The 15,907-nt window shown below is 46.0% G+C and overlaps 1 protein-coding gene across 2 annotated transcripts in view; it reads left to right on the top strand.

Annotated features, from left to right (window-relative positions):
- Positions 1–15,907, top strand: part of OSCP1 (organic solute carrier partner 1) — a 31,448-nt gene that overhangs the window by 10,001 nt on the left and 5,540 nt on the right. The window contains exons 2-5 of one of the 2 annotated variants that reach the window (XM_017884495.1): positions 1,484–1,638; positions 7,583–7,750; positions 8,293–8,373; positions 15,551–15,654. In XM_017884495.1, the coding sequence (XP_017739984.1) occupies positions 1,484–1,638; positions 7,583–7,750; positions 8,293–8,373; positions 15,551–15,654 (508 nt within the window). Of the gene's footprint in view, positions 1–1,483; positions 1,639–7,582; positions 7,751–8,292; positions 8,374–12,047; positions 12,228–15,550; positions 15,655–15,907 lie in introns of those variants that run through there. The other variant, XM_017884496.1, reaches the window with a different exon arrangement.

Here is a 15,907-nt window from a genome sequence, read left to right as displayed (position 1 = left end):
TAAGTGATTTTGTGTAATTATTTTAAGTAACCCAGTTTTCTTTCAAATTTGAATTTCTATAAGTGTATGTTCTCGGTATCCACATATGCTCACATTTAGGCCAGGATAACTGGTTTAATTAAGGATAATCTATGTTCAACCATATCTGTTCCTATTTCTCATACCTGAGGGTTTTCCTGGCCCTTAACTAGTGATATTTCTTTTTTTTTTTTTTTTTTTTTTTTTGAGACGGAGTCTCGCTCTGCTGCCCAGGCTGGAGTGCTGTGGCCGGATCTCAGCTCACTGCAAGCTCCGCCTCCCGGGTTCACGCCATTCTCCTGCCTCAGCCTCCCGAGTAGCTGGGACTACAGGCGACTGCCACCTCGCCCGGCTAATTTTTTGTATTTTTTAGTAGAGACGGGGTTTCACCGTGTTAGCCAAGATGGTCTCGATCTCCTGACCTCATGATCCGCCCGTCTCGGCCTCCCAAAGTGCTGGGATTACAGGCTTGAGCCACCGCGCCCGGCCAACTAGTGATATTTCATTCAGTAGTGCAAAATATCTAGATGAATGGAGACCTAAAACTATAGACACTTTGGTTTGTACACTTCTTTCTCACCAGAGGGAAATTTTCCATTTGAACAGCAGTGTGAGATATAGCACTACACTGTAGTATCAAGATTATGGATCAAATGTGGAAATTAAGGCATTCAAAAATGGTGCTATTCCAAGTACATGTCTTATAGCAACACTGCAAATGTTTTCATCTCTAACCAGTGGGCAGACTTGTCTGTTTGCATCAGATGTTATTCAGAGTCAGTTACCATGGTTGGCCCCATTTTTATAATATTTAATTTTAAGTAAAAATGTTTAGATTTGCTTTTAAAATTAGATGAATTTTTATTTTTATTTTTTAGACAGGCTCTCCTTATGTGGCCTAGGTTGGAGTACAGTGGCACAATCAGAGCTCACTGCAGCATTGAATTCCTGGGCTCAAGCGATCCTCCTGCCTCAGCTTCCAGGCCCGCCACCACACCCAGCTAATTGCTTTCAATTTTTTGTAGAGCTAGGGCCTAACTGTGTTGCCCAGGCTGGTCTCAAACTCCTGGCCTCAAGTGATCCTCCACCCTTGGCCTTCCAAAGCTCTGGGATTATAGGCGTGAGCCACCACACCCAGCCAGTAATCTTTTTTAAAGAAAGAAATATTCCCCTTATCATCAAGTGAGATAATATTTACATAAGGAGTTTATAATCTCTGAAGCACAACACATTGGTGCCTTGTCGTCATTTATGTCTGCCCTGAAATGGTGTCATAAAGCACTCTCAGAGCCCTGCTTTCTACCGGGACACCTGCGTGGTCCCGTCAGGGAGCTGATCTCACCAAGCACACAGCATCCCCAGTCTGTACTGTACGTGCTCGGCTCCTGTACTCTTACACAAAGAGCATTTTGGGATAGGCTTGCTTCAGTACTTTGCTCAGCTGTGTTCTCTCTTGTCTCTGCAGTTCTGAATGACATCATCTCCACCATGTTCAATAGAAAGTTTATGGAGGAATTATTCAAGCCTCAAGAGCTCTACTCCAAGAAGGCCCTGAGGACTGTCTATGAGCGCCTGGCTCATGCCTCCATTATGAAACTGAACCAGGCCAGCATGGATAAGGTGAGCAGACAGCTGCCTTTGTCATCTTGATTGCATTTTTTGTACCTTTTGTGGATGATCATGGACTGGGGTCACATGAGATGATGTATGCAGTGGTTCCTTGCAAGAAACAGGCATGTGTAAATACTAGTAGTTGTTGAGTTTCAGAATGGGAAAGACCTCAGAAATCATCCACAACAACCCCTCTGTTGTTTATGTCGTTCCACCTGCCCAAAGAGAGTGCTGGGTTTTATTTGTTTGATTTGTTTTGTTTTGTTTTGTTTTTGAGACAGGGTCTCACTCTGTTGTCCAGGCTGGAGTGCAGTGGCACAATCATAGCTCACTGTGGCCTTGATTTCCCAGGCTCAGGCAATTCTCCTGCCGCAGACTCCCAAGTAGCTGGGACTACAGGCACATGCCGTCACACTGGCTTTTTTTTTTTTTTTTTTTTTTTGAGATGGAGTTTCACTTTTGTTGCCCAGACTGGAGTACAATGGCGCGATCTCGGCTCACCACAACCTCCGCCTCCCGGCCCAGCCACACTGGCTAATTTTTAATTTTTTGTAGCGATGGGGTCTCACTTTGTTGCCAAGGCTGGTCTCGAACTCCCAGGCTCAAGCGATCCTCCTGCCTCAGTCTCCCAAAGTGCTAGGATTACAGGTGTGAGCCACTGCACCCAGACAAGAGTGCTGGCTTTCATGCCCATATTTATGAACCCCAGGAATACATGCCGTAACACAGTAAAAGCACTCAACCCTGACTGGGCGTGGTGGCTCACACCTGTAATCCTAGCACTTTGAGAGGCCGAGACAGGAGGATCACTTGATGTCAGGAGTTCGAGACCAGTCTGGCCAACACAGTGAAAACCCATCTCTACTAAAAATACAAAAATTAGCTGGGTGTGGTGGCACGCGCCTGTAATCCCAGCTACTCAGGAGGCTGAGGCAGGAGAATCACTTGAACTCAGGAGGCGGAGGTTGCAGTGAGCTGAGATCACACTACTACACTAGCCTGGGTGACAGAGTAGGACTTCATCTCAAAAATAAATAAATACAATAAATTAAAAAATTTTAAAAAGCACTCAACCCTAAAACTTTAATTCAGCCTCATTCTTCACAAATCTCAGCTCTGCACTGTAGAAACCAGATATTTTTTAGAACAAGTTCAAAAGCAGTCTTTACTCATAATGTGAACATATCTATTTCTTTGGGAAACAAAGTATTGGAATGCTGTGATTTTTTAAATAATAATTCCTTCAAGAATATATCTACCTCTGAATAATAATAATAATAATAATAATAATTCCACATGAATAAATGGCAGAGGACAGACAAGTCTGTTTAGAAGAATTCCAAATGATTTACGTAGATACTCTGCCCTCAGGGAGGGAGAGTGTAACTCCCCCTCCTTAGGTAGGGGCTGCACTTCAAAGAGTACAGTATGGAAAGGAGGGATGAAATAATTAGCTTTACAGTAGAGAAACCTGATAAACTACCCCAACCAGATGGTCAAGGTAATGTCAACAGTGATGAGTCACATTGCCAGTATGTACCCTGCCATGATGTGATGAAAACGGCACTTCACCTCTGTGGTCTTCCTCTCCGAAACTCCAAACTCCAGGCTAACCATAAGAAAAACATCACATGAATACTGTTTGTTGGTCATGCTTAGAAAATACATGACCAGTACTCAAAACTGTCAAGGTCACCAAAATCAAGGAGAGTCAGGGAAACTTTCACAGCCGAGAGGAGCCCAAGGACACAGGACAGTGGAATGGAATGTGGTGTCCTGGATGGGATTTCAGAACAGAAATAGGATGTTAGGGAGAAACTAATGAAATCTTTAAAGTTTGGTCTTTAGTTAATGTAAAATATAATTATAATTCCTTTACAACTTCCTCCATCATGTGAAAGAACTACCAGGCACAGTGTCTTGTGGCTCTAATATCAGTGCTTCGGGATTGAGGCCAGGAGTTTAATACCAGCTTGGACAACATAGCAAGACCAGATCTCTACAAAAAAATTTTTAAAGGCCAGTGCAATGGCGTATGCCTGTAATCCCAGCACTTTGGGAGGCCAAGGCAGGAGGATCACTTCAGCCCAGGAGTTCAAGACCAGCCTTGACAACATAGCAAGACCCTGTCTCTTAAAATATAGAGAGAGAGAAAGAAAAATTTTAAAAATCATGATGACTGATGGTGGAAGTTAGATTTGCAGAGTCAGCACTCACTTATTACTGGTACTTAGAAGACTCAAGGAGACAGATTGCCTTTAACTGTGCCCTCTTACATCTTGCCACTTACCTTTAGAAAGTTACTTTAACTTAGCCAGACATAGTGGCTCACACCTGTAATCCCAGCACTTTGGGAGGCCGAGGCGGGCAGATCACGAGGTCAAGAAATCGAGACCATCCTGGCCAACATGGTGAGACCCCGTTTCTACTAAAAATAGAAAAAATTAGCCGGGCCAGGCGGCAGGCGCCTGTAATCCCAGCTACTTGGGAGACTGAGGCAGGAGAATTGCTTGAACCCGGGAGGCGGACGTTGCAGTGAGCCGAGATCGCGCCATTGCACTCCAGCCTGGGCAAAAAGAGTGAAACTCTGTCTAAAAAAAAAAAAAAAAAAAAAGTTACTTTAACTCTGAGCCTCCATTTTCTCATCTGTAAAATGGGGAAAATAAATACTACTTCATCAGTTATTGGGAGGATTAAGTGAGAACATACCTAGGCCTGGCATATAGCTGTTCAATAAATATTAATTATCTTTTCAGTTCTGCTTGCTCTTCTCTCTCTGCCTTTCAAAAAGTTTAGAGACTAAGCACAGTAGCTCACACCTGTAATCCCAGCACTTTGAGAGGCACAGGTGGAAGAATCACTTGAGCCTAGGAGTTCAAGACCAGCCTGGGCAACATACATTTTTTACATAATATGTAAAAAAACCATCTCTAATATTTTTTAACATATTAGAAAAAATCATAGTGAGACCTCATCTCTACTAAAAGTTAGAAGAACTAGCTGGGCACAGTGGCACACAGCTGTAGTCCCAGCTACTCAGGAGGCTGAGACGGGAGGATAGCTTGAGCAGGGGAGGTTGAGGCTTCAGTGAACTGTGTTCATGCCACTGTACTCCAGCCTGGGTAACAGAGTGAGACCCCCATGTCAAAAATAAAAAAAAGAAAAGAAGAGGAAGTTTAAATTTCCATAGAGGAAGGACACAGAACTTAGAATCAAAAACCTGAGTTTAAGCCTTAGCTCTACCAGTTACTAGCTGTGAGACCCAATTTACTGAATTACTCTGAACTGTCATTCCTTCATCTTGTACCTGTTTTTATCCTTTATTTCTAGCATGGTTTCCTATATATGAGCACTTAATGTTTGATAATGATGGCAGAGTCTCAAATATGTATCTCCAGTATTATACTTTCCCAACCCCCATGCACACACACCAGGCTATTCCTGTTTTCTGGGGGTTGTTTTATTATTTTTTTTTTTATTTATTTTGAGACAGAATCTCGCTCTGTCACCCAGGCTAGAGTGCAGTGGCACTAACTCGGCTCGCTGCAACCTTTGCCTCCCAGGTTCAAGCAATTCTCTTGCCTCAGCCTCCCTAGTAGCTGGGATTATAGGCACGCACTACCACACCTGGCTAATTTTGGTATTTTTAGTAGAGATGGGGTTTCACCATGTTGGCCAGGCTGGACTCAAACTCCTGACTTCAGGTGATCCACCTGCCTCGGCCTCCCAAAGTGCTGGAATGACAGGCATGAGCCACTGCTCCTGGCCAGCTATTCTGGTTGTAAGCCACCTTCTAAGTGGAAATGTTTGACTGCATGTAGGAGAAATGGGATTGTGTAGCAGGGTCCTGGCAAGTGCCTTAGAATCTGATAGTCTTGAGGTCAAATATCATTCTGCACTTACCAGCAATGTGAAATTAGGCAAGTTTCTTCATTTTTAAACTGGGCTAATACCTACCTCATAGAGTTCTTGTGAAGAATAAATGGGATCAAATGAGGTACTATATGTACACATGCTTGGCACGACACTCAGATGGTAGTTGTTTATAGCTTCAATCCTGCTTAGACATGTCCTTAAGTTAACTGTCCATCTTCTCTCCTGGCTCCTCCACTCCCACATCCCCCAGATGTCCTTTCCTCCATCAATAGCATCATCCCTCCCCACCCACACTAGGCTGAAAAGGCTGCAGTCCTTCTGGACCACCCTGATCATCAACCCTCAAATCTAGGCAGTCACCACCTACTGACAGCTTTTCCGTCTAAACAGCACATGGTCTTCCTTTCCCTGACTTCTCTGTTCCCACTACCTTTTTTCCAGGCCTTAAGTCTGGATTACTCCAACAACATTTCTTTCATTCATGCAGTCAGTAGATATTTATTGTAATCCTTTTAGGAACCAGGTGCTAGCTACTCCCCCTAACTAGTCTCTCCCATCTCTCACAACTCATCGTTGCCAGATCTCATTCAGTCACCACTTTGATCATGTCAGCTCAGCAAACTTTTTTTTTTTTTTTTGAGACGGAGTCTCGCTCTGTCGCCCAGGCTGGAGTGCAGTGGCCGGATCTCAGCTCACTGCAAGCTCCGCCCCCCGGGTTTATGCCATTCTCCTGCCTCAGCCTCCCAAGTAGCTACAGGCGCCTGCCACCTCGCCCGGCTAGTTTTTTGTATTTTTTAGTAGAGACGGGGTTTCACCGTATTAGCCAGGATGGTCTCGATCTCCTGACCTAGTGATCCGCCCGTCTCGGCCTCCCAAAGTGCTGGGATTACAGGCTTGAGCCACCGCGCCCGGCCCAGCTCAGCAAACTTTAACCCCCAACTTCTACTACAGCTAGTCTAAATTATATTGTGTATCTCCCCAAAAACTTTATTCTGTTTTAAATAATTCAGCTTTTATTTTATATTCAGGAGGTACATGCACAGATTTGTTACATGGGCATATTGCATGATCCTGAGGTCTGGGGTCCAACTGAGCCCATCAGTCAGGTAGTCAGCATAGTACCCAATAGTTAGTTTTTCAACCCTCGACCCCTTCCTCCCTCCCTCCCTCCCTCCCCATTCTTGCAGTCCCCAGTTTCTATGGTTGCCATCTTTATTTGCCATACTTACCCAACTTTATTACCTGCCATCCCCAACACAAACTATCCTCCGGCCATTCTCCTCTTTCTCCCAGAAAAATAACATACTCATTGCTGCCTCTAGGCCCTCACATGTACTGTTTCCCTCAACTGGAATGCCTTTCCTCTGCCCTCAGCTAGTTGAAATCCTGCAGCTGCCTCAAGGGCTATATAAGGCCACTTGTGCCACGAAGCCTGTCTTCACCACTTTGGTACTCACTGTTCCTCCCTTCTGATCTTTCGTGTATGCTCATACCACACCTATGTGGAGATGGCTTGTTCATATCCACATAGTTCATCATTTAAAATGATTCTTAGAAAGCTGTAGAACTCTATACTTGCCACTTGCACACATATTGCCTCATTTATTGCTCTCAGCACCTCTGCAACATTGGAAAATTAGAGAGTATTTTTTTACAGATGAGAAAACTCAGGCCCAAAGAAGTTAAGAAACTTGGCCAAGGTTATACAATAAGTTAGGAGGAAAGAAGTACTTAAATTTGCATTTTCTTTCTCCAGGTCCAGTGCTCACTTTGGGACTCCACTGCTGCCAATATTATTTCATATGTATCCCATTAACAATACACATCCAGTGACCAGAAATCCTGGTTTGCCCAGGAATGTGCTGGCTTACTCATGTTGTCCTGGCTTAATTATTAAAAGCACCCGCTTTGACTTTCAGAAGTGTCTTGGTTTGAGTGATAAGTGATACGGTCACCCGAGCTGTATGGCAAGCCCAGAGTTGGTTTTCAGTAAATGCTTGACTGAATCACTGTTTGGAGATTCTCACACCTGCTTTTGATATGATCCCATTTCTTTTGCTTGTGTGTGGGTTGGCAGCTCTATGACCTGATGACCATGGCTTTCAAATATCAAGTATTGCTGTGTCCCCGACCCAAGGATGTGCTGCTGGTCACCTTCAATCATTTAGATACCATCAAGGGATTCATCCAAGACTCCCCAACCATCCTGCAGCAAGTGGACGAGACTTTCCGGCAGCTAACAGAAGTAAGAGCGCCATCAGTGTCTCGCCTCTCAGCCCTAGTACTTTTCTCATCCCTCTGTTAAGAACAGGTAGATTATATGACAGAGAGAACAGGATGAGGAATGGCAAAGCCTGACACTCTCCCAGAACATTCTGAAAAGCTATCTGTGTCCATTTTGGTAATATAATAGGGATCATCATCTTATGTCCTCTTACTGATGCCTTCACAATTGGAAAAGCAATCATACAGAGCATAGCCATTTTCTCCTTACTTTTCTGAAAGGGAGTTCATGGTGGATGTTCTGCTAAATCTTGGGGAACAGCTTCTCCAGCCTCTCCAGGAGAATGGGAGAGAGGAAGCGTACCCCTGCTCAGGTGTGGGGTAACAGGCTTTGTCATCGTGGAGAGGGAGCACTGCTGGTCTCCCCACTGCCCCTCCTGCCCAGCAGCCCAGTCCTCTCCTTACCTATCTGGCTCCCATCCCTGAGCACCCACCTGCCCTGCCTGTGCATACTACTCATCCCTCTTTGAAAGTGAAGAGCTGCTTTCTGCTTGCCTTTGGCAGATATATGGTGGTCTCTCTGCAGGGGAGTTCCAGCTGATCCGGCAGACGCTCCTCATCTTCTTCCAAGACCTGCACATCCGAGTAAGTCAATGGACAGCCCCGGGAAAACTCAGGAGCTGCTGTACCAGGGAAACAACGCTGGTGGTCATCAGGGCAGACAAGGGTGGAGATTTTGCCCAGTTAGTGATGTCCTCAGGGTTTGCCTCTCTAATGATAAAGATGTTGATAATACATCTCAGCAGTTTTTAAATGGACCAAGGAAGGCAGTGAGGCTGCCGTTTTCTAATTATCTTGTGAGTTTCTTTGAAATATTGTTTCCTCTGTTAATTCTGCAGAGGAAATATCCTCTCAAGTCACCAGCCTGATCTCAACTGCAAAACCTTTTCTTGAGCTTTATCCTCCTGGACCTCTCCAGCATCTGACACTGTCAGGAGGCTGCCCCTACTCCATGGAACTCTCACCCTTCCAGGTCTTTCATGGCTCTGTACCATCCTGGGCTTCCCTTCCCTTCCCTCTCCCATCTCCCATCTCAATGCCTTTTACTCCTTCCTCTCCCTCCACCTGTCTCCAAACCTTCCTCCTGTCTCTAGCCACCTCCTGCTAATTAGGCATCTCCTTCCTCACCCTTTGTCTACCAGCTCCTCTGCCTGTGACTCCTGAGTCTAACCTCTGCTCTACCCTGGCCCCACCCCTGCCCTCCAGACTCACATCTCCAGCACCTTGCTGGAACTTCCCACCAGGATGCCCACCAGTGTCTACAACTTGATGTCTGTAGCTAAACTAATCTCCACAGTTCAGGGGCTGCCCTGACTTTCTCATTTCTTTTGAGGGCACCACCACCATTCTCCCACTCACTTGACTCAGAACCAGAATGTCACCTTTGATTCCCCTTCCCTGATCTTCCTCCAATTGCTTCTAAGACCCATAGAGTCGGCTGGGCGCAGTGGCTCACGCCTGTAATCCCAGCATATTGGGAGGATGGGGCAGATCACCTGAGGTCAGGAGTTCGAGACCAGCCTGGCCAACATGGTAAAACCCCATCTCTACTAAAAATACAAAAATGAGCCAGGCATGGTGGCAAGCACCTGTAGTCCCAGCTACTCAGGTGGCTGAGGCAGGAGAATTACTTGAACCCAGGAGGCAGAGGTTGCAGTGAGCCAGGATCACACTACTGCACTCCAGCTTGGGCAACAGAGGGAGAATCCATCTCAAAAAAAAAAAAAAAAAAGACCCATAGAGTCGGCCTTGTCAATATCTACACCCTCTTTTCCGTTTTTTTGAGACAGTGTCTTACTATATTTCCCAGGCTGGTCTCTAACTCTTGGGCTCAAGTGATCCTCCTCCCTCAGTCTCTCAAAGTGCTAGGATTATAGGTGTGAGCCACCGTGCCCTGGCACACCTTCCTCTCCATCCCTATTTTTTTTTTTTTTTTTTTTTTTTTTGAGACTGAGTCTTGCTCTGTCGCCCAGGCTGGAGTGCAGTGGCCGGATCTCAGCTCACTGCAAGCTCCGCCTCCCGGGTTCACGCCATTCTCCTGCCTCAGCCTCCGGAGTAGCTGGGACTACAGGCGCCCGCCACCTCGCCCCGCTAGTTTTTTGTATTTTAGTAGAGACGAGGTTTCACCGTGTTAGCCAGGATGGTCTCGATCTACTGACCTCGTGATCCGCCCATCTCGGCCTCCCAAAGTGCTGGGATTACAGGCTTGAGCCACCGCGCCCGGCCCTCTCCATCCCTATTACCACCATCCTGACTCAGGTCATCATACTCTTGTGGGCTATGCTTCCCAACTAGGCCACTCTCCTCCTGCCATGCCTACATAGCCAGGCAGTTCTACACGCTAACTTTTAAAAACACATTTTCTAGCCAGGCACAGTGGCTCACGCCTGTAATCCTAGCACTTTGGGAGGCCAAGGTGGATGGATCACTTGAGCCCAGGAGTTTGAAACCAGCCTGGGCAACCTGACAAACCCCATCTCTACCAAAAATACAAAATAAACTGGGCATGGTAGTGCGTGTCTGTATTCCCAGATATTTGGGAGGCTGAGGTGGGAGGATCCCTTGAGTCCAGGAGGTCAAGGCTGCACTGAGCCAAGATCATGCTACTAGGCTGAGCGCAGTGGCTCATGCCTGTAATCCCAACACTTTGGGAGGCCGAGGTGGGTGGATCATGTGGTCAGGAGTTTGAGACCAGCCTGGCCAACATGGTGAAACCCCATCTCTACTAAAAATACAAAAATTAGCCAGGCGTCTGTAATCCCAGCTACTCGGAAGCCTAAGGCAGGAGAATCGCTTGAACCTGGGAGGCAGAGGTTGCAGTGAGCCGAGATTGCGCCACTGCACTCTAGCCTGGGCGACAGAGCAAGACTCCATCTCAAAAAAAAAAAAAAAAAAAAAATCATGGTACTGTGCTCCAGTCTGGGCTGAGACCCTGTCTAAAAAAAAAAAAAGAAATAAAATAAAAACACATTTCTGAAGCCTGGGCAACATGGTAAAACCCCATCTACAAAAACAAAAATTAGCCAGGCATCGTGGTGCACGTCTATAGTCCCAGTTACTCAGGAGGCTGAAATGGGAGGACGGCTGCAGTGAGCCACAGTGGATCCATGATTCAGACCAGGTGTCAGAGTGAGACGATGTTTCCAAAAAAAAAAAAAAAAAACCTGAGCTTCTGAATTTTCAGTCTGTCTCTCTTGGCCAGGGCTTTGTTTCTTGCCACAATTTAACCAACTGATATGGGAAAGATGGTATGATATGGTAAAACAAGCCCAGGCTCTGGAGCCAGACGTGTTTCTCTTTTTTTTTTTTTTTTGAGACAGGTTATCATTTTGTCACCCAGACTGGAATACGGTGGCACAATCATGGCTCACTGCAGCCTCAACCTCCTGGGCTCAAGTGACCTTCCACCTCAGCCTCTTAGTCCTCTCAGTCCACCCAGTTACTCAACTGGGACTACAGGAGCATGCCACCACGCCTGGTTAATTTTTTGGTTTTTTTTTGTGGAGACAGAATCTTGCTATGTTGCCCAGGATGGTCTTGAACTCCTGGGCTGTAGTAATCTGCCTGCCTTGGCCTCTCAAATTGCTGGGATTACAAGTGTGAGCCGCTGCACCCAGCTTCACCTTTCTCTTGAATCTCAACTCCAGAGCTGGGCACAGTGGTGAGTGCCTATAGTCCGAACTACTTGGGATATTGAGGCAGGAAGATCACTTGAGCCCAGGAGTTCAAGACCATCCTGGGCAATATAGTTAGACTCTGTCCTTAAAATAAAATGTTTTGTTTTTGATACAGAGTCTCACTCTGTCTGGAATGCAGTGGCACGATCTTGGCTCACTGCAACCTCCACCTCCCGGGTTCAAGCTATTCTCCTGCCTCAGCCTCCCAGGCAGCTGAGATTACAGGCGCCTGCCACCATGCCCAGCCATAATTTTTGTATTTTTAGTAGAGACGGGATTTCACCATGTTAGCCAGGCTAGTCTCAAACTCCTGACCTCAGGTGATCCGCCCGCCTCAGCCTCCCAAAGTGCTGGGATTACAGGTGTGAGCCACCGTGCCCGGCCAAAATAAAAAAAAAAAAAAATGTTTAATTAAGAAAATGAATCCCAACTACAGGACTAGCTCCATGACCTTGGGCAAATAACTTCTCTTAAGTCTTAGTTTCTTCATCTGAAAAATGAAAATTATAATACCTAATTTTGTTGGGAGGATTAACTGAAACAGCATATGTAACATATATGTATTTGTTTGTACATATATAGAGAGAGTGCTTCTGGAAGCATATGCAAGAAACTGGTCACAGTGTTGCCGTCCAGGAGTGGGGAACTGTATGGAGGACAAGAGAAGGAGAGACTGACTTTCCATTATGTAGACCCTTTTGAGACTTGAGTTTTGTACCTGGGCAAAATAAAATTTTTTAAAAGGGGAAGAAATTCAATATCTTTAGTGCCTTATTGTATTTCCCTTCCATGGACAAAGGAAGATAAATAGATTTCAATTCTGATGCCAAATTTTTCTTTTTGTTGTTGTTGTTGTTGTTGTTTGTTTGTTTTTTGTTTTTTGTTTTTTGAGATGGAGTCTCGCTCTGTCACCCAGGCTGGAGTGCAGTGGCACCATTTTGGCTCACTGCAACGTTCACCTCCCTGGTTCAAGCAATTCCCCTGCCTCAGCCTCCTGAGTAGCTGGGATTACAGGTGCACACCACCACATCCGGCTAATTTTTTTGTATTTTTAGTAGAGACAGGGTTTCACCATGTTGGCCAGACGGGTCTGGAACTCCTGACCTCAGGCAATCCACCCGCCTTAGCCTCCCAAAGTGCTGGGATTACAGGCGTGAGCCACAGCGCCCGGCCTTATTTTTAACTCTCATGAAGAATTGTATTTGCTATGGATGAAGCAATAATAACATCAATATAAATTAAGATCTCTGTCACTGATTAGAATAAAAAATATGAAAGTACAGATAAGATTAAGTTTTCATTACATTTAAAATAACAATTTTGAAATATTAAAAATTCTGTGTCATATTGTTATCAGGGCTGCATATTTGGGTATTATTTTATGGATTGGTAGGAACATAAACAGCCATATTGATTTCCCAGTTCCCACAAGATAAAATTCATTATAATGAAAAGGCTTTCAGCCGGGCGCAGTGGCTCACGCCTGTAATCCCAGCACTTTGGGAGGCTGAGGCGGGCGGATCACAAGGTCAAGAGATCAAGACCATCCTGGCCAACATGGTGAAACCCCCGTCTCTACTAAAATACAAAATTAGCTGGGCGTGGTGGTGTACGCCTGTAGTCCCAACTACTTGGGAGGCTGAGGCAGGAGAACCTCTTGAACCCAGGTGGCAGAGGTTGCAGTGAGCCGAGATCGCTCCACTGCACTCCAGCCTGGGCAAAAGAGTGAGACGCCATCTCAAAAACAAAAAAAAAAAAACAAAAAAAAAAGAGAAAAGCCTTTCCTGGCCAGGTGCAGTGGCTCACACCTGTAATCCTAGCACTTTAGGAAGCCCAGGCAGGCCAACTACTTGAGCCCAGGAGTTTGAGACCATCCTGGGTAACATGGTAAAACCCCGTCTCTACAAAAAATTTGCCAAGCATGGTGGCACACACCTGTAGTCTCAGCTACTCAGGAGGCTGAGGTGGGAGGATCACCTGAACCTGGGACGTCGAGGTTGCAATGAGCTGTGATTGCACCACTGCATTCCATCCTCAGGAACACAGCAAGACTCCATCTCAAAAAAAAAAAAAAAAAAAAAAAGGCTTTTCTAACAATAAGTCTGTATTAGAATTATTAAAATTTATTTATTTGTTTATTGAGATGGAGTCTTGCTCTGTTGCCCAGGCTGGAGTGCAGTGGCATGATCTCGGCTCACTGCAACCTCCACCTCCTGGGTTCAAGCAATTCTGCCTCAGCCTCCTGAGTAGCTGGGATTACAGGCACACACCACAATGCCCGGCTAATTTTTTGTATTTTTAGTAGAGACGGTTTCACCATGTTGGCCAGGCTGGTCTTGAACTCCTGACATCAAGTGATCCACCTGCCTTGGCCTCCCAAAGTGCTGGGATTATAGGCGTGAGCCACCACGCCCAGCCTAAGATGCTTATTCTTGATTATATCACTAATATAAACTTTAGAATATTAGAGTTGAAGAGATCTTCAAGCTCATCTCTTATTTTACATATAGGGAAGCCAAGACCCAGTAAAACTGAGTAACTGCTACAATCTTTGTGAGATTTAATCTGTGAGTGACCGAAACCTCTATACAGAGTACACAAACCCAGGAGAAGGAATAAGTGTAATGTGTTTTCAGTCACATAAAAGACCCTCAAACTTAAATGCCAGCTGGATCCCCCTGCCCCAGCCCCATCCTCCTTTCTAGTCCAGCATGTGGATAAGGCTCAGGCTTCAAAGTCAGAATCACAGGAGTTTGAATCCTCAGCTCTGCCCCTTACCAGCTGGCTGACCTTGAGGAGGCGTCTTAACCTCTGAGCTGCCTCATTTAGAAAGTGGCCATATGAGGTTCTTACAGCTCAAGGCCTGCAGCTGCATGGAAAGTAAGCAGAGAACCAAGGAATAGGGGTGGAATTTGGAGGCACCCTTGGTTTTGAATCCTGGCCCTGCCTCTTACTGCTCTCTTTGGGCAAGTCACTTCACTCTCTACTTTAGCTTTCTCGTCTATAAAATGGGAGTAATATGACTCACCTGGAAGGTTTGCTGCACTGCTCAAAAGTAGTTCTGTTTGTAGCTGAGCATGGTGGCTCATGCCTGTAATCCCAGCACTTTGGGAGGCTGAGGCAGGTAGATCACTTGAGCTCAGGAGTTTGAGCCTGGCCAACATGGCGAAACCCCATCTCTACAAAAAAATATAAAAATTAGCCAGGCAGGCCAGGTGCAGTGGCTCACGCCTGTAATCCTAGCACTTTGGGAGGCCAAGGCGGGTGGATCACGAGGTCAGGAGAGCGAGACCATCCTGGCTAACATCATGAAACCCCGTCTCCATTAAAAATACAAAAATATTAGCCAGGCATGGTGGTGGGCACCTGTAGCCCCAGCTACTCTGGAGGCTGAGGCAGGAGAATGGCATGAACCTGGGAAGCAGAGCTTGCAGTGAGCTGAGATCACGCCACTGCACTGCAGCCTGGGTGAGACTCCATCTCAAAAAGAAAAAAAAGAAAAGAAAAAAAAATTCGCTGGACACCGTGGCTCACACCTATGGTCCCAGCTACTTGGGGGGCTAAGACAGGAGGATCACTTGAGCTGGGGGGCTGAGGTGGCAGGGAGGCATCATCGTGCCACTGCAGTCCAGCCTGGGTGACAAAGTGAGTCCCTGTCTCAAAAAAAAAAAAGCTCTGTTTGTTAAAATACAGTTAACTCTGCAAGTGTAATTTTTTTCTCCCCCCCTCCTTTTTTTTTTTTGAGATAGGGTCTCACTCTGTTGCCCAGGCTGGAGTGCAATGGCACAATCTTGGCTCACTGCAACCTCCACTTTCCAGATTCAAGTGGAGTAGCTGGGACTACAGGCACCTGCCACCATGCCCAGCTGATTTTTTGTATTTTTAGTAGAGACGGGGTTTCACCGTGTTAGCCAGGATGGTCTCAATCTCCCAACCTCATGATCCGCCTGCCTCGGCCTCTCCCTTCTTATTGTTATAAACTCATAGGTAATGTCCCCAAACCATTACATACTTTTCACCCTCAGAATATTGATGTCTATGAAAATATACCAAGAAAAATGACAATAAATGTATTTTTTTTCCAGGTATCCATGTTTCTAAAGGACAAAGTCCAGAATAATAATGGTCACTTCGTGTTGCCAGTGTCCGGGCCTGTTCCCTGGGGAACTGAAGTTCCCGGACTCATCAGGTGAATTCCCAACAATGGTCAGAGCTATGTTTGGGGTGCTAGGAAATCAGCACGTGGGCCGCACACAGAACGCCGCACTGCCGAGCCATTCGCAGTCTGCCCAGCCCTTCTCTCTCTTTTTTTGTCTGAGACAGAGTTTTGCTGTTGTTGCCCAGGCTAGAGTACAATGGCGCCATCTCAGCTCACCGCAACCTCCGCCTCCTGGGTTCAAGCGATACTCCTTCCTCAGCCTCCCGAGTAGCTGCTGGGATTA

This window comes from Rhinopithecus bieti, unplaced genomic scaffold, assembly GCF_001698545.2.
Source record: "Rhinopithecus bieti isolate Rb0 unplaced genomic scaffold, ASM169854v2 scaffold_13029, whole genome shotgun sequence".
Lineage (NCBI taxonomy): Eukaryota > Metazoa > Chordata > Mammalia > Primates > Cercopithecidae > Rhinopithecus > Rhinopithecus bieti.
The sequence above is the reverse complement of the archived record's forward strand: the minus strand, read 5'-3'. Positions and strand labels throughout refer to the sequence as shown.